Source organism: Columba livia, chromosome 34 (genome assembly GCF_036013475.1).
Source record: "Columba livia isolate bColLiv1 breed racing homer chromosome 34, bColLiv1.pat.W.v2, whole genome shotgun sequence".
In the NCBI taxonomy this organism is placed as follows: Eukaryota; Metazoa; Chordata; class Aves; order Columbiformes; family Columbidae; genus Columba; species Columba livia.
The window spans coordinates 472,056-496,322 of record NC_088635.1 but is presented as its reverse complement, the minus strand read 5'-3'; the positions used below and the strand labels follow the sequence as shown (position 1 = coordinate 496,322).

The window sequence follows — 24,267 nt, the reverse complement described above, 5'->3', positions numbered from 1 at the left end:
ATACACCCCCCAGCCCCTTATATACACCCCCTCCCTTATATATAATGTACACCCCTCCCCATCTATACAGCTCCAACATATACAATATATACAGTGCTTCCCCCAGTGGGGGCTGCGATCACAGCAGGACCATATAGGGGGGGGGGGGGGTCAGGGGGGTGTTTTCCCCCCCCCCCCCGCCCCGTATGCTAATTAATAAATTAAATAAATAGCTAATTAATTAATTCCCGCGCTGCCTGCAGGTTGTAGACGGCTCCCAGCAACTGCGAGACCAGGCGGTACAGGTGACCCCAAAACACGCCGCCGCGCCGCTCCCGCTGCTGGAAAAAGGCCTTCGTTAGTGTTAATTAACGAGGGGGGGCGTTAATTAGTCAGGGGGTTCATTAACAGGGGGGGTTTTAGGGTCCCCCCCCCTTCTCCATTGGCTCCCAGCTGCTATTTATAGGGGGTGAGGTTGAGGCTTGGTGTGATGCAAACGAGCCGGCGGCAGCTTTTTGTTAACGAGGAGGGGTTAATTAATTTAGGGACACCCCCCTTAAGTTGTGGGGTGACCCCCCCCTTGAAATTTTGGGGTTCCCCCCTTTAATTTTGGGGTTAAACTCTTAAATTTGGGGGGAAACCCCTTAAATTTGGGGGTAAAACCCCCTTCTGTAACATGAAGAATAACGTGAATAAGGGGGGGGAGAGCTTGGTGATTTTGGGGTGCCCCCCCAATTTAGGGGTTTCTGCGCCAATTTAGGGGTTCCCCCCCAATTTAGGGGTTTCCCCCCCCAATTTAGGGGCACCCCACTTTACATTTTGGGGTCCCCCCCTTAAATTTGGGGGTAAACCTCGTCAGTTTTGGGGTAACGGTCCCTTCAGTGACACCAGGAATAACATGTGAATAGGGGGGGAGATGGGGGATTTTGGGGTGCCCCCCCCAAAATACATCCCATGGGGAGCCCCCCCCCAATTTAGGGCTGTCCCCCCTTAAATTTTGGGCTGTCCCCCCTTAAATTTTGGGCTGTCCCCCCTTAAATTTGGGGTTAAACCCCTTAAATGTTGGGGTGCCCCTCCCCAAATAACCCGCAACAAGAGGGAATAACAATGAGGATGGAGCGAGGGGGGGGGTGCAAGATTTTGGGGTTTCCCCCCACTTTAAAGTATCCCCCCCAATTTTAGGGTGCCCCCCCTTAAATTTTAGGGTGTCCCCCCCTTTTTGGGGTGTGTCCCCCCCAGTTTTGGGGTGTCCCCCCCCCTCACCTGCTGTTCATAGGAGCTCTGGAACGCGTCTCCCAAGCGGCGCAGCCGGGCGCCCAATTCCCGTTCGGGGCCGGGGGGGGCCGGGGGGAGGTGACCGTTGGGGACAATGACACCGCCCCCCCCCTCGTGGGTGTCCCCCCCCTCGTGGGGCTCGTCCTGCGTGGGGTGGAAGTCACCTGTGGGGGGGACACAACAAAAATGGGGGGGGGGGGGGGGGTTTAGTTCAGTGTCTGCTGCCCACTCTGGTCTGTTCCAAGTGGGGTTTGGGGAGGGGGGGGGGGGGTCACAGGGAGGTTCCACCACCCAAAAAACACGGGGGGGGCGGGGGCAGGGAGGGAAGTGGGGGTATTGACCCCCCCATAGCAGGGGTATAGGGACCCCCCACGTGTGCGTGGACCCCCCCACGAGTGGGAGAGCCCTCCCCATGGGTATAGGGACCCCCCCACGTGTGCGTGGACCCCCCCCACGAGTGGGAGAGCCCTCCCCATGGGTATAGGGACCCCCCCACGTGTGCGTGGACCTCCCCACGAGTGGGAGAGCCCTCCCCATGGGTATAGGGACCCCCCCACATGTGCGTGGACCCCCCCCACGAGTGGGAGAGCCCTCCCCACGAGTGGACCCCCTGCCCCCCCCGTGGATATAGGGACCCCCCCCCACGAGTGGGAGACGCCCACCCCCCCAAGTATAGGGACCCCCCCTCCCGTGGGTGCCTGGACCCCCCATGAGTGGGACCCCACAGCCCCCCCCTTGGATATAGGGACCCCCTATGTATAAAGATCCCCCCCCCCCATTTATAGGGACCCACAGTTATAGGGACCCCCCCCGTGGGTTGGACAGCCCCCCCACGGGTAACAGGACCCTCCCATGGGTGCGTGGACCCCCCACGAGTGGGAAACCACCCCCTCTGGGTATAAAGACCCCCCCACACACAGTTATAGGGACCCCCCCACGAGTGGGAACCCCTCCCCATGGATATAGGGACCCTGCTGGGTATAAAGATCCCTTGCCGTTTATAGGGACCCCCCCCCCACGAGTGGGAAACTGACCCCCCGGGTATAAAGACCCCCCCCCCCCTGCCACGAGTGGGTGCCCCCCCCACGACTCACCATGGGCAGCAGCGGGGGGGGGGTCCTCCCGTCCCGCAGCCGTAAAAGCCACAAGGGGCCAGGATGGGGGGGGCCGGGGCGTCCCCGGGACACGCGCAGCTCAGACGGGGGTGACGCCGGCGTGGGAGGGGCGGGACACGCGTGGGGGCGGCGGGGGGCGGCCCCCCCCGGCAGGCGGGATGCGGCGCCCCCCCCGCGCCCCCCCCGCAGGCAGGAGGCGCAGGCAGGGGGGCTGGGGGCTCCCCGACGGTCCCTTCCCGCAGCGGTCTGGCCATCGCACCCGGGGGGCTCTGCGTGGGGTGGGGGGGACACGAGTGGGTTAGCGATGGGGGGGGTGTGATGTCCCATGATGTGTGTGTGTGTGTCCCCCCCCCCCCCACCATAGGGCGCTGTGTTTTCCCGCGCCCGCCAGGGGGAGTCGTGGGGAGCGGGCGGTGTTTGTAAACAAACCGGGCAGCGACCCGAGACGGCGCCGACCCCCCCCCCACGGACACGCGTGACACCCCCCCCTTATACCCCCTATATACCCCCCCCCCCCCATTACACCCCTACAACCCACGCACGGGGCAACCCACGTGGGGGGTGGTGCCTTCGCAGACCCCCACACTAAACCCCCCACCCTCCTGTGTCCCCCACGGATCCCACGCGTGATGGGGACCCCACGAAGACACCCCCCCCGCCCCCCCCGGCCCCACTAAACACCCCACGGGTCTCTCGTCCATCCCCACCCCCCCCGTCCGTGGACACCCCACGGCTTCCTCACCTCACCTCCCCACTCTGCCCCCCCCCAACGCGTGATTCCCCGTCCCCACCCACGCGTGATTCCCCTTTCCCACACCCCAAATCCACCCCACGGGCGGGAACGGGGGGGGTGTCCACGACCCCCACGCGTGTCGCCCGCGGGGGCGCGTGCCCCCACGCGTCTCCCCCTTTCCCCCCCAACAATGTCACGCGTGGGGGTGCGTGTATGTGTGTGTGTGTCCCCCCCCCCCCAAAACACTCACAGCAGCTGCATGAACCGGGCGGGGGAACCGGGAACGTCGCGATCGGGCACCGGCTCGCGAGCTCTGGCAGGCGGGGCCACGCCCCTCCCGTGACGTCACCCCGCAGGCCACGCCCCCCCGCTCCCCCCCTCCCCTACAGGACAAGTTCGGGCTTGTGCGGCGGGAAACTCCCAATTCCCCCCCGCGATGGGGGGGTCCGGGGGATTTTTGGGGGGGGCGGGGGGTGCGCCCCATATATTCATCCCCCCCCCCACCTTGGGTCCCCCAAATGTTCCACCCCCACACCCCTCCGCTTGGGGTCTTGGGGGTGCGGGGAGTTTGGGGGGGGGGGGGGTGCGCCATTGGGTCCCCAAATGATCCCCCCCCCCCCGCCTCATGGGGAGTCCCGGGTCGGGGGCGGGGGGGAGGTTTTTGGGGGGGGTCTGGGGTTTTTGGGGCTCAAACCAACTCTGTCCGCCCCCCCCCGGGTGTGGGGGGGTCTGAGGGGACACAGGGCGATTTAAAGGGGGTTGCGCCCCATACCCCCCCCCCTCCCAATTCCACTCGTGTCCCAAGTCTGGGGGATTTCGGGGTGTCCAGAGGGGGAATTTGGGGGGGGGGGTGCCCCCTATGGGCCCCCCCCAACTCTTTCCCGCCTCCCCTTGGTCCCACTCGGGACGGTGGGTGCTGAGTGGGGGGTGTCACCCCGACCCCCCCATGGGTCACAGTCCGTGGGGTTCCCCCCATTCCCCAGGGGTTCCCACCCCCCACTCTCCATGTGCTGCCCCCCCCCACACACTCCCCTCGTGGTTCATTCCCCCCATCACGCGCGGGGGGGGCGGGTCCCGGGGCGGCCGCAGCCAATCAGGAGCCGCCGCCGCCGCCGTTTCCAGGGGAAAAGTTTGGGCGCCGCCGCCGCCGCCTCCTCCCCGGTAACAGCGGGAAGGGGCCAACCAGGCGCCGCCGAACCGGCGAATCCCCGCCCGGTGCCCCGGGAGCCCCCGAAACACCCCCCCCCTCCCCCCGCGGCCTTTGCCCGGTAACACTGCAGGCCCCTCAGGCACTGATATTTGACCTTTGACCTCTGCCCCCCTGGTCACCCCGCCCCTCCCTCCGGCCGCTCCCCCCCCCCCCCACCCCGTGCATATACACACACAGAGCGCGCCACCGCGGGCCGCGCTCCTATTGGCTGGAGAGGGTGGCGCCGCAGCCAATCAGAGCCCGCGGCGGCCGCTGTATCCAGCGGAGCGGGAACCGGCGGGACCCAGGGCGCGGCCGTGGGGACAGAGCGGGACGGACGGACACGGGACAGACAGACAGACATGGGGACAGAGCGGGACGGACGGACACGGGACAGACAGACAGACAGACATGGGGACAGAGCGGGACGGACGGACACGGGACAGACAGACAGACAGACATGGGGACAGAGCGGGACGGACGGACACGGGACAGACAGACAGACATGGGGACAGAGCGGGACGGACGGACACGGGACAGACAGACAGACAGACATGGGGACAGAGCGGGACGGACGGACACGGGACAGACAGACAGACAGACATGGGGACAGAGCGGGACGGACGGACACGGGACAGACAGACAGACACGGGACAGACGGACACGGGACAGACAGACAGACATGGGGACAGAGCGGGACAGGCAGGCAGACATGGGGACAGACAGACATGGGCAGACAGACAGACAGACAGACGTGGGACAGGCAGACATGGGGACAAAGCGGGACAGACAGACACACATGGGACAGACAGACACACATGGGACAGACAGACACACATGGGACACAATGGGACAGACATGGGGACAGACACGGGACAGACAGACATGGGACAGACAGACATGGGACAGAATGGGGTAGACAGACATGGGATGGAAAGACATGGGACAGAATGGGACAGACAGACATGGGACAGACAGACATGGGTCAGAATGGGACAGACAGGCAGACATGGGACAGAATGGGACAGACAGACATGGGATGGAAAGACATGGGGACAGACAGACATGGGACAGACAGACATAGGACAGACAGACATAGGACAGACAGACATGGGACACACATGGGGACAGGATGGGACAGACAGACACGGGACAGACAGACACGGGACAGACAGACGTGGGACAGACAGACATGGGACAGACAGACATGGGGGTAGAATGGGACAGACAGACAGACATGGGACAGACAGACACGGGACAGACAGACATGGGACAGGATGGGACAGACAGACACAGGACAGACAGACATGGGACAGAATGGGACAGACAGGCAGACATGGGACAGACACGGGACAGACAGACGTGGGACAGACGCAGGGACAGGAGCTGCTGGTACAGCTATAAGTACCGGCTATAGGTGCAGCTAGAGATGCGTCATCCATAGGTACCGCTGGAGGGTCTGGCTGTGGGTGCCAGCTCTGGGTACATCATCTATAGGTACAGCTATAGGTGTGGCTGTATGTATTGGCTATACAGCTATATGGACCAGCTATATCTATAAGTACCGGCTATAGGTGATGGGTATGACTACCAGCTATGGGGGCATCTAGATGTAAAGGCTACAAGTACCAGCTCTATAGGCTCTATAGCACATCTATAGGTGCTGCCTATAGCTACCAACTGTAGGTCGTGTTATAGATACTATAAGTAGCATTATACATACAGAGACAGGTGCTACCTATAGGTAACACTTGCTGCCTATAGGTGCCATAGGCATCACTATGGGCACTTCCATCAGTACAGCTATAGCTACCACTATAGGTATAGCCATAGAAATGCCTACAGGTGCTTCTAGGGCTCTCTCCATAGGTCCCGCTATAGCTTTGGCTATAGATACTGCTATGGGTGCTGCTATAAGTAAGTCTATAGGTCCAACTATAGGTTCTGCTATAGATCCAGCTATCGGGGCGGCTGTAGCTCCATCCCGAGGTGCAGCAGCCGCTATAGGTCCCGCTATAGTTCCCGCTATAGGACACGGCCCAGGGCCGAGCTCCCCCCTTGGCCCCGCCCCCCGGCCCGGCGCAGCCAATCAACGCGCGGCGCCGCGGCCAGAGCCGCAGCTGCCATGGAGACAGCTGAGGGGCGGGGCCCAGGGAAGGCCACGCCCACTCCCGCCTCCGGCACAGCCTGCTGAGGGCGGGGGAAGGGGCGGGGCGTGGTGTAGACACGCCCACCGAGGAGAGTGGGGAGCGAGGGGGACGGGGAGACACAGACACGGGGACACGGGGGGATCCAGACACGAGGGGATCCAGACACGGGGACATGGAGGACATGGGGACAGGGGGACACAGACACGGGGGACAGGGGGACACGGGGGGATCCAGACACGGGGACATGAGGACAGGGGGACACAGACACGGGGGACACGGACATGAGGGGACAGGCGGACACGGGGACAAGGGGACACAGGGACGTGGAGGGTGGGGGGTGTAGGGACATGGGGACAATGGGAAAAGGGGACATTGGGGACACGGGAATCTGGGGGCACAATGAAATGGGGACAGGGGGATTTGGGGATGGGGGGACATGGGGACACATGGACAGGAGGACACGGGACTGTGGGGACACATGGGGACACATGGACCCCAGCCAGGGCGGGGGGACAACCATGGGGACACACATCAGGACAGACGGACAGCCACGCGTGTGGCGACACACAGTCCCGGGTGGGCCCCACCCGCCTGCTGCCATCGCCCTTTTAAGACACCCCCCCCCATACCCCGCAGCGGAAGCGGAAATGGCTCTGGTGGGCGGAGCCGGTCGCTCCGGGGGGCTCAGTCCGTCCCGGAGCGCTCAGGGGGCGGCCGCTGTTCCCGCCGCCGCGATGGTGAGACCGGGCCCGGGGCTTCGGCCCCGGGGACACCGGCCCTGGGCTCCGGGGGGCGGGGGAGGCTCTGGGGGTCGCGCCAGGCCGGCTTGGGGCTGCGGGGGGTTCGGACTGGGCCTGGAACGGCCGGGCCGGGGCTGCGGGGGCCGGGATGGGGCTGCGGGATGAGGCTCTGGGGGTCCGGCCTGGGGCTCTGGGCCGCCGGGTTGAGGCTCCGGGGGTTCGGTTTGGGGTTCCAGGGAACCCGGTTTGGGGCTTCAGGGACCGGGATGAGGCTCTGGGGGTTCGGTCTGGGGCTCCGGGGAACCCGGTTTGGGGCCCTAGGGACCGGGATGAGGCTCCGGGGACCCGGTCTGTGGCCCCAGGGACCGGGATGAGGCTCCAGGGACCCGGCGTGGGGCTCCGGGGACCCGGCGTGGGGCTCCAGGAACCCGGTCTGGGGCTCCGGGGGTTCGGTTTGGGGTTTCAGGGAACCCGGTTTGGGGCTCCGGGGACCGGGATGAGGCTCCGGGGGTTCGGTCTGGGGCTCCAGGGACCCTGTCTGGGGCTCCGGGGACCGGGATGAGGCTCCAGGAACCCGGTCTGGGGCTCCAGGGACCGGGATGAGGCTCTGGGGGTCTGGTCTGGGGCTCCCAGGGTTTGGGTCTGGGGCTCCGGGGGTCTGATCTCAGGCTCCAGGGACTGGGATGAGGCTCCAGGGACCAGGATGGGGCTCCAGGGATCGGGATGAGGCTCTGGGTGTTCAGCCTGGGGCTCTGGGTGGCCCTTTTGGGGCTCCAGGGACCCGGCCTGGGGCTCTGGGAGTTCGGTCTGGGGCTCTAGAGACTGGAATGAGGCTCCAGGGACCGGGATGAGGCTCCAGGTGGACCCTTTGGGGCTCCAGAGGTTCGGGTCTGGGGCTCTGGTGGTTTGGTCTGGGGCTCCAGGGACCAGGATGAGGCTCTGGGGACCCAGCCTAGGACTCCAGGGACCAGGATGAGGCTCTGGGGACCCAGCCTAGGGCTCCAGGTGGCCCCTTTGGGGCTCCAGGTGGCCCCTTTGGGGCTCCAGAGGTTCGGGTCTGGGGCTCCAGGGACCAGGATGAGGCTCTGGGGACCCAGCCTAGGGCTCCAGGTGGCCCCTTTGGGGCTCCAGGTGGCCCCTTTGGGGCTCCAGGTGTCCGGCCTGGGGCTCTGGGGTCCAGTCTGAAGCTCCCGAGGTTCATTCTGAGGCTCCAAGGGGCCGGTCTGGGGATCTGCGAGTTCACTCAGGGACCCCAGGGGTCCAGTCTGGGGCTTGTTGGGGACTAAGCGGGGCTCTGGAGTCCAGCCTAGGCCCGGCCTAGCCAAGCCGAGCCTTCCTAGAACCCGTCCCCGCTCTGTCCCTGCAGTCGGCGGCGCTGGACCTGCGCTCCAAGGAGGAGAAGGACGCGGAGCTGGACAAGCGCATCGAGGCGCTGCGCAAGAAGAATGAGGCGCTCATCAGGCGCTACCAGGTGCGGGGGGGGGCCTGTCCTGTGTGTCCCCCCCCCTTAAACCCGGCCTAAGGAGGCACCGAAGGAGCTTAGAGCCGTTAATCCCGGCTTAACGCCAAGTCGGGGGGGATTAATATAATATGAGGTGACAGGAGCAGCCGGGGGGGTTGTTGTGTCCATCCCGTCCTGGAAATATTCTTGGGGGGGTTGTGTCTTTCCTATCCCCAAAATCCTCATGGGGGGGGGGGGGGGTGTCATATCTGTCCCTTCCCAAAATATTTGGGGGGGGGGGTGTTGTGTCCTTCCCAACCCCAAAATCTTCATGGGGGGGTCATCTTGGTGACAACAGGTGACAGGAGGGTGGCTGGGGGGGTTGTCACCTCCTTCCCGTCCCCAAAACCTTTTTTGGGGGGGGGGTGTCGGCGGTAGGAGATCGAGGAGGACCGGCGCAAGGCGGAGCAGGAGGGGGTCGCGGTGACGACGCTGCGGCGCGCGCGCCCCCCCCCACCCCGAATTCGACGGCCGCCGCGTCCCCAGGGGCGTCACCGTCGTGTCCCCCCCCGGGGTGAGTCAGGGACCATTTTGGGGGTTCAACACAAGGCGGGGGGGTTGTTTGTATCACTGATCTCTCCACCCACCCCCCCCGTGTTGTTTCTTCCAGGAGAAACGTGTGACAAGGGACAAAAAGCCACCGGGGGTCCCCAAATCCCCCCGGGGGTCCGGCCGCTCCCCAAGGGGGGACCCGACCCCCCCGGCGGAGCCGTTTTGGGAGGGGGGGGCAGGGGACGGGGGCTCCGCGGGGGGACGGGGGCGGCGAGCGCGGGGCCGGGGGGCGGCCGCAACGGCCGGGGGGGGCGACGGACCCGACCGCAAGTCCAAGGTGGGTTTTTGGGGGTCAAAAGTGGGATTTTGGGGTTCAATTTGGTTTTCTTGGGGGTCCAAGGTGGGACTTTGGGGGTCCAAGGTGGGATTTTGGGGCCAATTTGGGGGTGTTGGGGTCAACCTGTGTTTTTTGGGGGGTCCAAGGTGTGTTTTTTGGGGTCAAAAGTGGGATTTTGGGGTTCAATTTGGCTTTCTTGGGGGTCCAAGGTGGGATTTTTGGGTCCCAAATGGTGGTATTTTGGGGTCCAGTTTGGGGTTTTGGGGTAATTTGGGGTTTTTTGGGGGGTCCAAGGTGCATTTTGGGGGTCAAAAGTGGGATTTTGGGGTCCAATTCGGTTTTCTTGGGGGTCCAAGGTGGGATTTTTGGGGCCGAGGTTGTTTTTTGGGGTCCAGTTTGGGTGGTTTTGGGGTCCAGTTTGGGGTTTTGGATTAATTTGGGGTCTTTTGGGGGGTTCATGGTGCGTTTTTGGGGTCAGAAGTGGGATTTTGGGGTTCAATTTGGCTTTCTTGGGGGTCCAAGGTGGGGTTTTTGGGTCCCAAATGGTGGGTTTTGGGGACTTGGTGAGTGGTTTTGGGGTCTGTTTTGGGGTTTTTTGGGGGGGGGTCCAAGGTGCGTTTTTGGGGGTCAAAAGTGGGATTTTTGGCATCTAATTTGGCTTTCTTGGGGTTCCAAGGTGGGATTTTTGGGTCCGAAGTGGTGGTTTTTGGGATCCAATTGGGGTGTTTTGGGGACCCAGATGGTTATTTTGGGCTCCAAAGTGGATTTTTTGGGGCCCAAAATGTTGTATTTTGGGGGGGCCCCCCCCAGGAATGGGAAGAACGCCGGCGCCAAAACATCGAGAAGATGAACGAGGAGATGGAGAAAATCGCCGAGTACGAGCGGAACCAGCGGGTGAGGCCGGAAAAAAGGGGATCGGGGGGGACACACGTGTCACAAACATCCCCCCGAGGGGGTGACAATGTCCTCTGTGCCCCCCCCATTTAGGACGGGCTTAACGAGAAGAACCCGGTGCGGAATTTCCTGGACGACCCGCGGCGCAGCGGCCCCGTGTCGGACGCCGATCGCAGGGAGGGGAGTCGGCGCCACGTCCGGAATTGGGGGGGCGCCGATTTCGACAAGGTCAAAGCCGGGATGGAACGCGACAAAAGCCGCCAGGGCCCCACGGTGGGTCCCGTCCCCCCCCCCCGTCACGCATTTTGGGGGGTTTAAGGGGGATCGGAGCGGTTGGGATGGAGTTTGAGTTGCAGTTTTTTGGGGTTTGATGTTCTGGGTGGGATCTGAGTGCTTAGGATGGAGTTTAAGCTGAGTTTTGGTGCCTTGCGTGGAATTTGAGTGCCTAAGATGGAGGTTAAGCCGCGCTTTGGCGGGGGCGGAGGTTAAGCCGCGCTTTGGCGGGGGCGGAGGTTAAGCCGCGCTTTGGCGGGGGCGGAGGTTAAGCCGCGCTTTGGCGGGGGCGGAGGTTAAGCCGCGCTTTGGCGGGGGCGGAGGTTAAGCCGCGCTTTGGCGGGGGCGGAGGTTAAGCCGCGCTTTGGCGGGGGCGGAGGTTAAGCCGCGCTTTGGCGGGGGCGGAGGTTAAGCCGCGCTTTGGCGGGGGCGGAGGTTAAGCCGCGCTTTGGCGGGGGCGGAGGTTAAGCCGCGCTTTGGCGGGGGGCGGAGGTTAAGCCGCGCTTTGGCGGGGGCGGAGGTTAAGCCGCGCTTTGGCGGGGGCGGAGGTTAAGCCGCGCTTTGGCGGGGACGGAGGTTAAGCCGCGCTTTGGCGTTCTAGGTGGGATTTGAGTGCCTAAGATGGAGTTTAAGCTGCACTTTGGCGGGGATGGAGTTTAAGCCGCGCTTTGGCGTCCTAGGTGGGATTTGAGTGCCTAGGACGGAGTTTAAGCTGCGCTTTGGCGCGGACGGAGTTTAAGCTGCGCTTTGGTGTCTTGGGTGGGATCTGAGCACCTAGGATGGAGTTTAAGCCATGCTTTGGTGTCTGCGTGGGTTTTGAGCATGTAGGATAGGGTTTAAGCCGTGTTTTGGTGTTCTGATTGTTTTGATGTCCCAGATGGGATTTAAGCCGGGACCAGGTTTAAGCTGCATTTGTGGTCTATTTTGACATCCCAGACGGGATCTGATGGGATTTAAGCAGCTGGGACCTGGTTTAAGCTGCACTTGTGGTCTGTTTTGACGTCCCAGACGGGATCTGAGCCGCCGGGACCAGGTTTAAGCTGCACTTGTGGTGTGTTTTGACATCCCAGACAGGATCTGAGCACCCAAGATCAGGTTTAAGCTGCACCTGTTGTCTGTTTTGACGTCCCAGACGGAATCTGATGGGATTTAAGCAGCTGGGACCTGGTTTAAGCTGCACTTGTGGTCTGTTTTGACGTCCCAGACGGGATCTGAGCACCCAAGATCAGGTTTAAGCTGCACTTGTGGTCTGTTTTGACGTCCCAGACGGGATCTGAGCACCCAAGATCAGGTTTAAGCTGCACTTGTGGTCTGTTTTGATGTCCCAGACGGGATCTGAGCCGCCGGGACCAGGTTTAAGCTGCACTTGTGGTCTGTTTTGACATCCCAGATAGGATCTGATGGGATTTAAGCAGCTGGGACCTGGTTTAAGCTGCACTTGTGGTCTGTTTTGACGTCCCAGATGGGATCTGATGGGATTTAAGCAGCTGAGACCTGATTTAAGCTGCACTTGTGGTCTGTTTTGACGTCCCAGACGGGATCTGAGCCGCCGGGACCAGGTTTAAGCTGCACTTGTGGTCTGTTTTGACTTCCCAGATGGAATCTGATGGGATTTAAGCAGCTGAGACCTGGTTTAAGCTGCACTTGTGGTCTGTTTTGACGTCCCAGACAGGATCTGAGCCCCCGGGCCCAGGTTTAAGCTGCACTTGTGGTCTGTTTTGACGTCCCAGACAGGATCTGAGCCCCCGGGACAGCATTTAAACCCGGTTTTCCCCCAGGGCCGCCGTCCCAGCCCCAAATCCGGCGCATCGCTGGACATGACGCTGTCGATGACGGGCCGGGAACGCGCCGAGTACGTGCGCTGGAAACAGGAGCGCGAGCAGATCGACCGCGAGCGGCTGGCGCGGCACCGCAAACCCGGCGGGCAGTGGCGGCGGGAGTGGGACGCCGAGAAACCCGACGGCGGGTGAGGCCGGGGGGGCTGTGCTGTCCACGGTGGTGCTGGTTTGGGGGGGGAAAGGCTGGGCTTTGCGGGGAGGAAGGCTGAGTTTTGGGGGGGGGAAGGCTGGGCTTTGGCAGGGGGAAAGGCTGGGGTTGTATGGGGGGGGGGAAAGGCTGGGTTTGAATGGGGGGGGGGAAAGGCTGGGTTTGAATGGGGGGGGGGAAAGGCTGGGTTTGAATGGGGGGGGGAAAGGCTGGGTTTGAATGGGGGGGGGAAAGGCTGGGTTTGAATGGGGGGGGGAAAGGCTGGGTTTGAATGGGGGGGGGAAAGGCTGGGTTTGAATGGGGGGGGGAAAGGCTGGGTTTGAATGGGGGGGGGAAAGGCTGGGTTTGAATGGGGGGGGGTAAGGCTGGGTTTGAATGGGGGGGGAAAGGCTGGGTTTGAATAGGGGGGGGGTAAGGCTGGGTTTGAATAGGGGGGGGAAAGGCTGGGTTTGAATGGGGGGGGGGAAGGCTGGGTTTGAATGGGGGGGGGGAAAGGCTGGGTTTGAATGGGGGGGGGGAAAGGCTGGGTTTGAATGGGGGGGGGAAAGGCTGGGTTTGAATGGGGGGGGGGAAAGGCTGGGTTTGAATGGGGGGGGGAAAGGCTGGGTTTGAATGGGGGGGGGGAAAGGCTGGGTTTGAATGGGGGGGGGAAAGGCTGGGTTGAATGGGGGGGGGAAAGGCTGGGTTTGAATGGGGGGGGGAAAGGCTGGTTTGAATGGGGGGGGGAAAGGCTGGGTTTGAATGGGGGGGGGAAAGGCTGGGTTTGAATGGGGGGGGAAAGGCTGGGTTTGAATGGGGGGGGGAAAGGCTGGGTTTGAATGGGGGGGGGAAAGGCTGGGTTTGAATGGGGGGGGGAAAGGCTGGGTTTGAATGGGGGGGGGGAAGGCTGGGTTTGAATGGGGGGGGGGGAAGGCTGGGTTGAATGGGGGGGGGGGAAGGCTGGGTTTGAATGGGGGGGGAAAGGCTGGTTTTTGAGGTGGAAAAGATGGGGTTTATCAGGTAAAACTGGCTTTGGAGGAGAAAAGACCAGGTTTTAGAGAGGGTAAAGCTGTTTTTTGAGAGGTAGAACTGGGTTTTGCGGTTGAAAAGCTGGGCTTTGTGGGAGGGGAAAGACTGGTTTCGAGGAGGTAAAACTGGGTTATTGGGGGGCAAAGAGAGGAGTTTGGGGGTTAGAGCTGGGCTTTGCGGGGGGTTAGAGCTGGGCTTTGCGGGGGGGTTAGAGCTGGGCTTTGCGGGGGGGTTAGAGCTGGGCTTTGCGGGGGGGTTAGAGCTGGGCTTTGCGGGGGGGTTAGAGCTGGGCTTTGCGGGGGGTTAGAGCTGGGTTTTAGTGGGGTAAAGCTGGGTTTGGGGAGAAAATGTTGGGGTTTTAGAGAGTAAAGCTGTGTTTTTTGAGTGGTAAAGCGCGGGGCTTTGCGGGGGGGGGGGGGGGGGCAGAAAAGCCGGAGTTTGAGGAGGAAATGCTGGGATTTGAGGGGGTTAAAACTGGGTTTTTTGAGGGGGAGAAAAGCCAGGCTTGGGAGGCGGGGTGGGGGGGGAGAAAAGCCGGGCTTTGGGCAGAAAAGCTGAATTTCGAGGCGGAAAAAGCCAGCTTTTGGTGCACTAAAACTGGTTTTTAAGCTGGCAAAGCTGGGACTTTGGGTCTAAAAGTGGCTTTTTCACCCTTATCGCCCGCCTGCAGCTTCAAGGCCGGGTCGGATCCCAACCTCAGCGACCACACCAACCGCTTCCCCCCCAAAGCTCCCACATTCGGCGAATTCCTCACCCCCCGGCGCCCCCAGCGGCGGCGAAAGGGCCGGGGGGGGGCGGCACCAAACCCTACAGGTGCCGTTTAATCGGGGGGGGGGGGGGGGGCGCTAAGCTTGGCTTAATCCCCGCTTATCGCGTGGTTTAATGGCGTTTCCCACCCCCAGCATGCACGACAACCGCTGGGACAAAGAGCCGCCGGTGGCCGAAACGCCGAAACAAGAGGTAAAATGACACCGGGGTGGGGGGGGGGGTGACAATTATGTCCCCCCCCACCCCGTGACACCCCAAAATCCGCCCCCCCCATAGGTGGCTGAAGCACCATTGGGGTCCCAAACTGAGGATGATGAGGATGAATGGGAGGACGTGAGCGAGGACGGGGACAGCGCGGGGCCGTCGAGCGAAGGCCGAACCCCCCGCAGTGCGTCCCCAAAAAGCCCCCCCCGTGCCGTTGTCACCCCCCCCCCATCCCACCGGTCCTTTGTCCCCTTTGTGGGGGGGTCACCAACTCGCCACCGATTGGGGGGAGGAGATGGACTTGGCCTCTCCCCGCAGCAGCGTTGGGGACAATGGGGACAATCCCTTTGGCCCTAAATCCACTGGGGACCCCGGCGAGACTCCAGGTAAAAACATCCTGGGTGGGGGGGGGGGTCCCCAATTTACACCGGGGGGGGGGGTGGTCCCCAATTTACACCGGGGGGGGCGATAAATTGAGGGGGGGGGGGGGCACTATAGGCGCCGCATTGCCGGAGCGGAATATAAAGCGACAAAGCTTGACTTAAAGTTTCTCCCCCATAGGTTTAAGCCCCGGGGGGTCGCCCCGGGGGGGTCACAACCCCCAGCCCCCCCCCCGAAAAGGAAGCGGCGCCCCCAAAAGCCTCAACGGGGACCACGGCGACGCAAGGTGAGGGGGGATATAGGGGGTGGAGCCACAATGGGGACCCCCCCAGTGTTGTTAAATTGGGGGGGGGGGGTGTTGTGCTTTGTTCCATGGGGGGTTCAGACCCCAAATTGTATCCCCCCCCCCCCAAAATAGGAGCCGTGGAATTTCCCCCCGACGCCGTGGAGATCACGGATTTCCAGCGGGTGCGTTTTCGGAAAACCCCCCCGGCCGCCGCGGGGGGGGGCACCGAATGACCCCCCCGCACCCCCATCTTACCCCCCCCACCCCCCCTTTTATCTGTCTGTCTGTCCTCCGCTTGCACCTCGGACGGACGCCGCATCGTCGCTTCGCTGCCGTATTGGGGACCAATTATTTGGGGGGGGGGGGGGGGGGGCGGGGCAAGCAGGTGATTAATTTGGGGGGGGGGGGCTACGCTCCTCTGTACATCTGTCTGTCTTGCATTAAACTTTTCCCCCCCCAAACCAGCCCCGTCGCATTTTTGGGGCGTCCAATGGGCTTTGCGCCCCCCCTCCCCACCCCCCCAATTTAATTTTGGGGGGGGTGGGAAGATGCTGGACCCCCCCCCAATGCTTTTCTCTCTCCGACAGGACGCGCCGCGATGTCCTCGAGCCGCCCCCCCCGCGACACCGTGAGCAAAACCGGGGGGGGGACACGACACCAAAATGACATTTTGGGGGGGGGGGGATGCAGAAAAACCACCTTTTTGGGGGGTTCAGCCCTTTTTTGGGGTCCCCCCTTTGGCTTATTTTGGTCCCCCCCTTGAATTTTTGGGGTCCTCCCTCGAATTTTTGGGGTCCCCCCCTCATTTTGAACCTATCACGGTGGTTTTTTGGGGGGGGTCCCGGTAGATTTGGCGACGCCGTTTGCACCCCCGACGTCACTTTGGGGGCGATTTTGGGGGTGATTCTTGGCTTTTTGGGGCTTTTTGGGAGGAGATTTGGGGGTGAAAGGAGCAGTTTAAGCTTCGATCCCCTCCGGGACTTTGTGTCCCCAACCCGGTGTTAATCTGGAGCTGAAATGAGGCCAAAACCCCCCCCCAAAATGACATTTTGGGGGGGTCAACGCTTCGTTGGCCTTTGGGTCCCCCCCCCCCCAAGTTGTTGCTGCTTCTCCTTTTTGGGTTTTCCCTTTTCTCTTCTTTTTTTGGCCTCCGCTTCCCCTCGGCCGCCCATAAAACCTCCTCGGCACCCATTTGGCACCCATTTGGCACCCATTTGGCACCCGGAGCGGCCGGGACGCAGGTGAGTGGGTCCATGGGGCTGGAAGGAACTGTTTGGTGGTGGTTTTGGGGGGTAAAGCTGGGTTTTGGGGGGGAAAAGTGAGGATTAAGGGGATAAAGCTGGGTTTTGGGGGGGAAAAGTGAGGGTTAAGGGGATAAAGCTGGGTTTTGGGGGTAAAGCTGGGTTTTGGGGGGGAAAAGTGAGGATTAAGGAGATAAAGCTGGGTTTTGGGGGGGAAAGTGAGGATTAAGGGGATAAAGCTGGGTTTTGGGGGGGAAAAGTGAGGGTTAAGGGGATAAAGCTGGGTTTTGCGGGGGGAAATGAGGATTGAGGGGATAAAGCTGGGTTTTGAGGGGGAAAAGTGAGGATTAAGGAGATAAAGCTGGGTTTTGGGGGGGAAAGTGAGGATTAAGGGGATAAAGCTGGGTTTTGGGGGGGAAAGTGAGGATTAAGGGGATAAAGCTGGGTTTTGGGGGGAAAAGTGAGGATTAAGGGGATAAAGCTGGGTTTTGGAGGATAAAGCTGGGTTTTGGGGGGGAAAAGTGAGGATTAAGGAGATAAAGCTGGGTTTTGGGGGGTGTAAAGCTGGGTTTGGGGGGGGAAGTGAGGATTAAGGGGATAAAGCTGGGTTTTGGGGGGTGTAAAGCTGGGTTTGGGGTGGGAAGTGAGGATTAAGGAGATAAAGCTGGGTTTTGGGGGTTGAAAAGTGAGGATTAAGGGGATAAAGCTGGGTTAAGGGGATAAAGCTGGGTTTTGAGGGGGGATAAAACCAGGATTTGGGGCTTGAAGAGCCAGGTTTTGGGGAGATAAAGCTGGGTTTTGGGGAAGATAAAGTGAATTTGGGGGGTAAAGCTGGGTTTTGAGGGAGAATAAAACCAGGATTTGAAGGTGAAGAGCTGGGTTTTGGGATGATAAAGCTGGATTTTGAGGGAGTAAAGCCAGGTTTTGAGGGGGAATAAAACCAGGATTTGAAGGTGAAGAGCTGAATTTTGGAGAGATAAGCCAGGTTTGGAGGAGGTAAAGCTGGGCTTTGTGGAGCAAAAGGCGAAATTGGGGGGTAAAGCTGGGTTTTGTGGAGCAAAAGGCGAAATTGGGGGGTAAAGCTGGGTTTTGAGGGGGTAAAGCTGGGTTTTGAGGGGGTAAAGCTGGGTTTTGAGGGGGTAAAGCTGGGTTTTGAGGGGGTAAAGCTGGGTTTTGGGGGGGTAAAGCTGGGTTTTTGGGGGTACAGCTGGGTTTTGAGGGGGTATAAAGCCAGGTTTTGGGGGAGAAAAGCCGGGTTTTGAGGGGAAACTCCTCCCTTAGTCTTTCCCACCTGTTTTTGGTGCGGGTGCCGCTTTGCTCACCGCGGATTTCTCCATCTCCTGTTGGGACTTTAGGCCCGGCCCAAAGGCGGCGGAGCCACCAGGGCTGCGGCGCTTGAGTGTTTCCTCACCCCGGTTCTTGCGCCACGGGGAGGAAATGGGGAAACGGCCGTTTCCTCGCTGGCCGGGGCGGGTTTCGGTGCTTCCACCTCGGGTTCTTCCTGAGGAACATCTCAGCGGCTTGGACGGGGTGGTCAGTGGAGGTTCCTCCAAGCCAAACCCCTCCATGGCTCTAGAAACAGGGTTTGAGGAACCTCATCCCATTGAAGGTCTCCTTGACCATGACACGGGTTGGATTGCATGATCTTTGAAGGTCCATCCAACCCAAACCATGGCTCTAGAAACAGGGGTTTGAGGAACACGGTCATGTAGACAATGTCCTTGACCATGACATGGGTTGGATTGGATGATCATTGAAGGTTCTTCCAACCCAAACCCCTCCATGGCTCTAGAAACAGGGGTTTGAGGAACACGGTCATGTAGACAATGTCCTTGACCATGACATGGGTTGGATTAGATGATAATTGAAGGTCCATCCAACCAAAACACTTCTATGACTCTAAGGATGGAGTGTTGAGGAACCTCATCCCATTGAAGGTCTTCTTGACCATGACATGGGTTGGATTGGATTGATCATTGAAGGTCCATCCAACCCAAACCCTTCTATGACTCTAAGGATGGAGTGTTGAGGAACCTCATCCCATTGAAGGTCTCCTTGACCAAGATGGTGGTAGAAATGGATGATCCTTGAAGGTCCATCCAACCCAAACCCTTCTATGGCTCTAGAAACATGGTTTGAGGAACCTCATTGAGTGGAAAACGTCCTTGACCATGATGGGGGTTGGGCTTGGAGATCCTTGAAGGTCCATCCAACCCAAACCCCTCCATGGCTCTAGAAACAGGGTTTGAGGAACCTCATCCCATTGAAGGTCTCCTTGACCATGACGTGGGTTGGACTGGATGATCTTTGAAGGTCCATCCAACCCAAAACCCTTCTATGACTCTAAGGATGGGGTCTTGAGGAACCTCATCCCATTGAAGGTCTCCTTGACCAAGATGGTGGTTGAACTGGATGATCATTGAAGGTCCATCCAACCCAAACCCCTCCATGGCTCTAGAAACATGGTTTGAGGAACCTCATCCCATTGAAGCTCTTCTTGACCATGACATTGGTTGGATTAGATGATCATTGAAGGTCCATCCAACCCAAACCCTTCTATGACTCTAAGGATGGAGTGTTGAGGAACCTCATCCCATTGAAGGTCTCCTTGACCAAGATGGTGGTTGAACTGGATGGTCTTTGAAGGTCCATCCAACCCAAACCCCTCCATGGCTCTAGAAACATGGTTTGAGGAACCTCATCCCATTGAAGGTCTCCTTGACCAAGATGGTGGTAGAACTGGATGATCCTTGAAGGTCCATCCAAGCCAAACCCCTCCATGGCTCTAGAAACAGGGTTTGAGGAACCTCATCCCATTGAAGGTCTCCTTGACCATGACATGGGTTGAACTGGATGATCCTTGAAGGTCCATCCAACCCAAACCCATCCATGGTTCTAAGGATGGAGTGTTGAGGAACCTCATCCCATTGAAGGTCGTCTTGACCATGACGTGGGTTGGATTGGATGATCCTTGAAGGTCCATCCAACCCAAACCCTTCCATGACTCTATGGACAGAGTTTTGAGGAACCTCAGTGAGTGGAAAACGTCCTTGACCATGACGTGGGTTGGATTGGATGATCTTTGAAGCTCAATCCAACCCAAACTCATCCTTGACCAAGATGGTGGTAGAACTGGATGAACTTGGAAGGTCCATCCAACCCAAACCCTTCCATGGCTCTAGAAAGAGGGTTTGAGGAACCTCATCCCATTGAAGGTCTTCTTGACCATGACGTGGGTTGGATTGGATGATCATTGAATGTCCATCCAACCCAAACCCATCCATGGTTCTAAGGATGGGGTCTTGAGGAACCTCATCCCATTGAAGGTCTCCTTGACCAAGATGGTGGTAGAACTGGATGATCCTTGAAGGTCCATCCAACCCAAACCCTTCTATGGCTCTAGAAACATGGTTTGAGGAACCTCATTGAGTGGAAAACGTCCTTGACCATGATGGGGGTTGGGCTTGGAGATCCTTGAAGGTCCATCCAACCCAAACCCTTCCATGGCTCTAGAAATGGGGGTGTTGAGGAACCTCATCCCATTGAAGGTCTTCTTGACCGTGACGTGGGTTGAATGGGATGATCATTGAAGCTCCATCCAACCCAAACCCTTCTATGACTCTAAGGATGGGGTCTTGAGGAACCTCATCCCATTGAAAGTCTCCTTGACCATGACATGGGTTGGATTAGATGATCTTTGAAGCTCAATCCAACCCAAACTCCTCCTTGACCAAGATGGTGGTAGAACTGGATGATCCTTCAAGGTCCATCCAACCCAAACCCATCCATGGCTCTAGAAACATGGTTTGAGGAACCTCATCCCATTGAAGGTCTCCTTGACCATGACGTGGGTTGGATTGGATGATCTTTGAAGGTCCATCCAACCCAAACCCCTCCATGGCTCTAGAAACATGGTTTGAGTAACCTCATCCCATTGAAGGTCTCCTTGACCATGACATGGGTTGGATTGGATGATCATTGAAGGTTCTTCCAACCCAAACCCTTCCATGGCTCTAGAAACAGGGTTTGAGGAACATGATCATGTAGACAAGGTTCTTGACCATGACATGGGTTGAACAGGATGATCATTGAAGGTCCATCCGACCCAAACCCTCCTATGACTCTAAGAATGGAGTGTTGAGGAACCTCATTCCATTCAAAGTCTCCTTGACCATGACATGGGTTGGATTAGATGATCATTGAAGGTCCATCCAACCCAAACCCTTCCATGGCTCTAGAAACAGGGTTTGAGGAACCTCATCCCATTGAAGGTCTTCTTGACCATGACGTGGGTTGAACTGGATGATCATTGAAGGTCCATCCAACCCAAACCCTTCTGTGACTCTAAGGATGGGGTCTTGAGGAACCTCATCCCATTGAAGGTCTCCTTGACCAAGATGGTGGTAGAACTGGATGATCCTTCAAGGTCCATCCAACCCAAACCCCTCCATGGCTTTAGAAACAGGGGTTTGAGGAACACGGTCATGTAGACAATGTCCTTGACCATGACGTGGGTTGGATTGGATGATCATTGAAGGTTCTTCCAACCCAAATCCATCCATGGTTCTAAGGATGGGGTCTTGAGGAACCTCATCCCATTGAAGGTCTCCTTGACCAAGATGGTGGTTGAACTGGATGATCCTTGAAGGTCCATCCAACCCAAACCCCTCCATGGCTCTAGAAACAGAGTTTGAGGAACCTCATCCCATTGAAGGTCTTCTTGACCATGACCTGGGTTGGATTGGATGATCATTGAAGGTCCATCCAACCCAAACCCTTCTATGACTCTAAGGATGGGGTGTTGAGGAACCTCATCCCATTGAAGGTCTCCTTGACCATGACATGGGTTGGATTAGATGATCTTTGAAGCTCAATCCAATCCAAACTCCTCCTTGACCAAAATGGTGGTAGAACTGGATGAACTTGGAAGGTCCATCCAACCCAAACCCCTCCATGGCTCTAGAAACGGGGGTTTGAGGAACCTCATCCCATTGAAGGTCTCCTTGACCATGACCTGGGTTGAACTGGATGATCCTTGAAGGTCCATCCAACCCAAACCCTTCTATGACTCTAAGGATGGAGTGTTGAGGACCCTCATCCCATTGAAGGTCTCCTTGACCATGACATGGGTTGAACTGGATGATCCTTGAAGGTCCATCCAACCCAAACCCTTCCCCGCTGTCCAACAGGCTGCGGTTTCCGGTTGAGCGGCCGCTGCACCATGGACGACTTGACGCCCAACTACACCTTCAACTACACGTGGGACGACTACTCCATCTACGACCTGGACGGCTACGCCGTTCCTCCCGGCCACCGCGCCATCCTGGCCCTCTACGCCCTCATCTTCCTCCTGGGCGTCTTGGGCAACGGCGCCGTCATCTGGGTGACCGGCTTCGAGCTGCGTCGCACCATCAACGGCGTTTGGTTCCTCAACCTCTCCTTGGCCGATCTCCTCTGCTGCTTGGCCTTGCCCTTCTTGGCCTTCCCGCTGGCCCGCGACCACCACTGGCCGTTGGGCCCTTTCGCCTGCAAGTTCTTGCCGTCCCTCACCGTCCTCAACATGTTCGCCAGCGTCCTCCTCTTGACGGCCATCAGCGCCGACCGCTGCGCCTTGGTGACGCGCCCGGTGTGGTGCCAGAACCACCGCACGCTGCGGTTGGCGCGGGCGGCGTGCGGCGCCGCGTGGTTCTTGGCCGCGCTCCTCACCCTCCCGTCCTTCATCTTCCGCACCGTCCGACGCGACGATTTCTCCGACAAGACCACGTGCGTCTTGGACTACGCGGCCGTTGGGCGGCACCAACACGTCACCGAGCTCGTCACCGCCGTCACGCGCTTCGTCGCCGGTTTCTTGGTGCCGTTCGTGGTGATCACCGTTTGTTACGGCCTCCTGCTGGCCCGCGTGCGCAGCAAGGGCTTCGCCAGGTCCAAAAAGGCCACCAAACTCATCTTGGTGGTCATCGTCAGCTTCTTCGTGTGCTGGTTGCCCTACCACGTGGTGGGGTTGATCATGGCATCCACTCCTCCTCGCAGCGACTTGTTCAAGGGCGCCCGCGACGCCGACGCCGCCGTCACCGGCGTCGCCTACGTCAACAGCTGCATCAACCCCATCATCTACGTGGTGATGGGGCAGGACTTCAAGGACAAGCTGCGGCGCTCCTGGAGATCCATCCTGCGCGGCGTCCTGAGCGACGAGCCCACCAGCACCCTGGGGGACAGCAGGATGAAGACCAAGACCACCGTGGACGACCAGAGCGTCAGCACCACCATATGAGCGACGCGGCGGCTCCGGCGCTTGGGTTTTGGTGAGGTGGCCGTCTTCTCCTTTCCCCACGCGTTGTCCCATGTGGTTGTGAGTTGGGGTGTTGGCCAACCCTTGGGGACCTTCTACCGGCTTCCTCGGTGGCCTCTGAGCGACGGGAGGACTTTGGCACCGCCTGTGCCGCCAGCTCGTCACCACCCATCATCTCCACCACGCAAGGTGGACATGGACCCACCTCAGGCTTTGTCGCCCCAAAAACTCAAGCCCGGCCCAAGACAGCTCGAGCCCGGCCCAAGACGACTCGCTCGAGCCCGGCCCAAGACGACTCGCTCGAGCCCGGCCCAAGACGACTCGCTCGAGCCCGGCCCAAGGCGGCTCGCTCGAGCCCGGCCCAAGGCGGCTCGCTCGAGCCCGGCCCAAGGCGGCTCGCTCGAGCCCGGCCCAAGACGGCTCGCTCGAGCCCGGCCCAAGGCGGCTCGCTCGAGCCCGGCCCAAGACGACTCGCTCGAGCCCGGCCCAAGGCGGCTCGCTCGAGCCCGGCCCAAGGCGGCTCGCTCGAGCCCGGCCCAAGGCGGCTCGCTCGAGCCCGGCCCAAGGCGGCTCGCTCGAGCCCGGCCCAAGGCGGCTCGCTCGAGCCCGGCCCAAGGCGGCTCGCTCAAGCCCGGCCCAAGGCGGCTCGCCCAAGCCCGGCCCAAAAGCTCAAGCCCGCCCCACGGAGGTGGCCGCGTCCCTCACCGTCCCCATCGTGTCACCGTCGCCAATAAAACTGGAGGTTCCTCAAGCGTTGAGCAACATCTTCCTCGTTTCTCCTTTCCGGTGGTTTCTTGGGCAAGATTTTGGCTGTGTCAGCAGTTTTGGGGCCTGTGGGTGACACAATGAATGTCACAGGCGGATGTCACCTCCCCGGTGCCACCGGAAGGGTCTTGGTGGGGGGATTGGGGACAGTTTGGGACAGGTAGGTCTAGCAGGGGTGGTTGGGGATAGTGAGGCACAAGGGGGTCAGGTTGTGATGGGGACACTTGGGGACACTTGGGGACAGGGGAGCACAAGTGAGGTAGTTGGGGACAAGGGGACAGTTTGGGATGGGGACAAGGGGGGACAGGGGAGCACGAGGGGGATAGTCGGGCAGGGGGATACTTGGGGACACTTGGGGACAGAGGGCACAATGGGGATGGTTTGGGATGGGGGGTGCAAGTGAGATAGTTGGGGATAAGGGGACAGTTTGGACTGGGGACAATGGGGGACACGGAGCCCAATGGGGATGGTTGGGGACACGGGAGCACAAGGGAGGTAGTTGGGAACAAGGAGACAGTTTGGGATGGGGACACATGGGGGACACCTGGGGGCAATTGGGGACGTTTGGTGGCAGGGAAGCACAAGTGAGATACTTGCAGGTAAGTGGGGACAATTGGGGGACAGTGGTGACTGGTGGGGATGGGGACGCACAAGGGGGACC

General features: G+C 59.9%; 2 protein-coding genes and 1 long non-coding RNA gene across 4 annotated transcripts; 2 read left to right on the top strand and 1 right to left on the bottom strand.

Annotated features, from left to right (window-relative positions):
* LOC135576922 (uncharacterized) lies at nt 1-3,512 on the bottom strand. The gene is made up of 4 exons (XR_010468579.1): nt 3,353-3,512; nt 2,349-2,638; nt 1,243-1,418; nt 1-320 (listed from the first exon to the last, which is right to left on the bottom strand). It is a non-coding gene; the product is annotated as an uncharacterized LOC135576922 (long non-coding RNA).
* A 3,360-nt stretch (nt 3,513-6,872) lies between these two features.
* On the top strand, nt 6,873-10,678 carry CCDC9 (coiled-coil domain containing 9). Its single transcript, XM_065044255.1, has 6 exons — nt 6,873-7,178; nt 8,548-8,652; nt 9,061-9,196; nt 9,293-9,511; nt 10,322-10,405; nt 10,499-10,678. The coding sequence occupies exons 1-6, from the start codon at nt 6,888-6,890 to the stop codon at nt 10,507-10,509; spliced, it is 846 nt and encodes a 281-aa protein (XP_064900327.1). The 5' UTR covers nt 6,873-6,887; the 3' UTR covers nt 10,510-10,678.
* A 4,094-nt stretch (nt 10,679-14,772) lies between these two features.
* Nucleotides 14,773-23,592, top strand: C5AR1 (complement C5a receptor 1). 2 transcript variants are annotated; one of them, XM_065044253.1, is made up of 5 exons: nt 14,773-15,030; nt 15,206-15,311; nt 15,444-15,493; nt 15,899-16,552; nt 21,742-23,592. In XM_065044253.1, the coding sequence occupies exon 5, from the start codon at nt 21,774-21,776 to the stop codon at nt 22,821-22,823; it is 1,050 nt and encodes a 349-aa protein (XP_064900325.1). In that variant the 5' UTR covers nt 14,773-15,030; nt 15,206-15,311; nt 15,444-15,493; nt 15,899-16,552; nt 21,742-21,773; the 3' UTR covers nt 22,824-23,592. The 2 variants fall into 2 exon arrangements, with proteins under 2 accessions (XP_064900325.1, XP_064900326.1); XM_065044254.1 differs by having other exon boundaries at nt 14,784-14,828.
* The last annotated feature ends 675 nt before the right edge of the window (nt 23,593-24,267 follow it).

Excerpts from the sequence above, each read along its gene's own strand:
- C5AR1 (XM_065044253.1), top strand. The coding sequence starts at position 21,774 with ATGGACGACTTGACGCCCAACTACACCTTCAACTACACGTGGGACGAC.
- CCDC9 (XM_065044255.1), top strand. The coding sequence starts at position 6,888 with ATGGACAGGAGGACACGGGACTGTGGGGACACATGGGGACACATGGAC. Across the intron at positions 7,179-8,547 it reads CTGTTCCCGCCGCCGCGATG|TCGGCGGCGCTGGACCTGCG; the intron begins GTGAGACCGGGC and ends CTGTCCCTGCAG. Across the intron at positions 9,197-9,292 it reads CCGTCGTGTCCCCCCCCGGG|GAGAAACGTGTGACAAGGGA; the intron begins GTGAGTCAGGGA and ends TGTTTCTTCCAG.